The 1,236-nt window shown below is 44.2% G+C and overlaps 1 protein-coding gene across 1 annotated transcript in view; it reads right to left on the minus strand.

Annotated features, from left to right (window-relative positions):
* The window catches only part of LOC121856903 (sodium- and chloride-dependent neutral and basic amino acid transporter B(0+)-like), a 1,064-nt gene extending 207 nt beyond the window's left edge, over positions 1 to 857 (minus strand). The window contains exons 1-2 of the mRNA XM_042352667.1: positions 711 to 857; positions 1 to 126 (exon numbers count right to left, since the gene is read on the minus strand). The exon at positions 1 to 126 is cut by the window's left edge and continues 207 nt beyond it. Of these exons, the coding sequence (XP_042208601.1) occupies positions 1 to 126; positions 711 to 813 (229 nt within the window). The 5' untranslated portion in view covers positions 814 to 857. The remainder of the gene's footprint in view (positions 127 to 710) is intronic.
* Positions 858 to 1,236: the final 379 nt, after the last annotated feature.

A 1,236-nucleotide genomic window follows, 5' to 3' on the forward strand; every position in this document is an offset into this window, starting at 1 on the left:
GGGGACATGTGGCCCAAGGTACCTTCTGACTCAAGCAGTCGAAAGTGTAGTGCACAGCCCATGTTAACACCGTGCTACTGTACAACATCATTACCACGCACCACGCCACCATTCCCACGCCTACACCTGTAATGACAATATCCTCCAGTGACATACTTACATTACTACAAATATATTATGAGGTTACCTGCACCAAGAATAAGAAAATTAAAAATGATAAATATAATCATAGAATTATTGTCCACAATTAGGCAGCATTATGACCGCCAGGTATGCCCATTGCACCAATATATCCTCCCAACCTAAACCATTACCCTTCCCCACCGCTCTTCATCCTCTACCACAGAATCTCATAATCTCTGACTTCCTGTCCTCATTATTTGCTGTTAACACCCTCAGGATACCATGAGGCCACCCTGGTGCTCCATATGATACCATGAGGCCAACCTGGTGCACCATATGATACCATGAGGCCACCCTGGTGCTCCATATGATACCATGAGGCCACCCTGGTGCTCCAGAAGATACCATGAGGCCACTGATACTGTTAGCTCAGTTTTCCCTCACCCATACCAGCTGCTTCCTGTTGTCGTTATTGTCTCACCAGTCATCATCCTGGATCTCTTGTTTACCATGTCACCATCAAGCCTTGACACAACACACCAGTGACCTGTGAGGAGAGGCACTGACCTGTGAGGAGAGGCACTGACCTGTGAGGAGAGGGAGGCACCGGAAGATGGTGATGACGCCGAGGGAGGAAAACTGTGCTAGAATTTGCTCGAGAACACAGAGGGGCAACGCCACCACCAGCATTAACACTGCGTATGCTGTGAAGAACCCCGCTGTGAATGACAGACAAAGAGAGAGCATGTTAGCCGTTTACCAGCTCACTTTTTCCCTGGTTTCAAGTTACAAATATCCTACAAACTAACGATAAATCATTAAGCGAATATTGTACAATATGTCTCGTGGGCATCCTTCTACAGACTCCACATTCTCAAAAACGTGTTTACAGAGATGTCGAGAACACGACCTCCCCTATTCATTGATATTCTCCACATGCTCGGTTTTCTGTTTTTTTTTTGTTTATTTGTTCCGAAAAACATACAACATAACTATATTTACAAATCCAATTCTAGGATAAGAAATTTTACTAAAGATTCTCAGATTATTAGTCCTGAACTTGAGTCAAAATATGCACTACAATGATGCAGTACTGTACCTGTATATTGTCTT

This window comes from Homarus americanus, unplaced genomic scaffold (genome assembly GCF_018991925.1).
Source record: "Homarus americanus isolate GMGI-L3 unplaced genomic scaffold, GMGI_Hamer_2.0 scaffold22981, whole genome shotgun sequence".
Lineage (NCBI taxonomy): Eukaryota > Metazoa > Arthropoda > Malacostraca > Decapoda > Nephropidae > Homarus > Homarus americanus.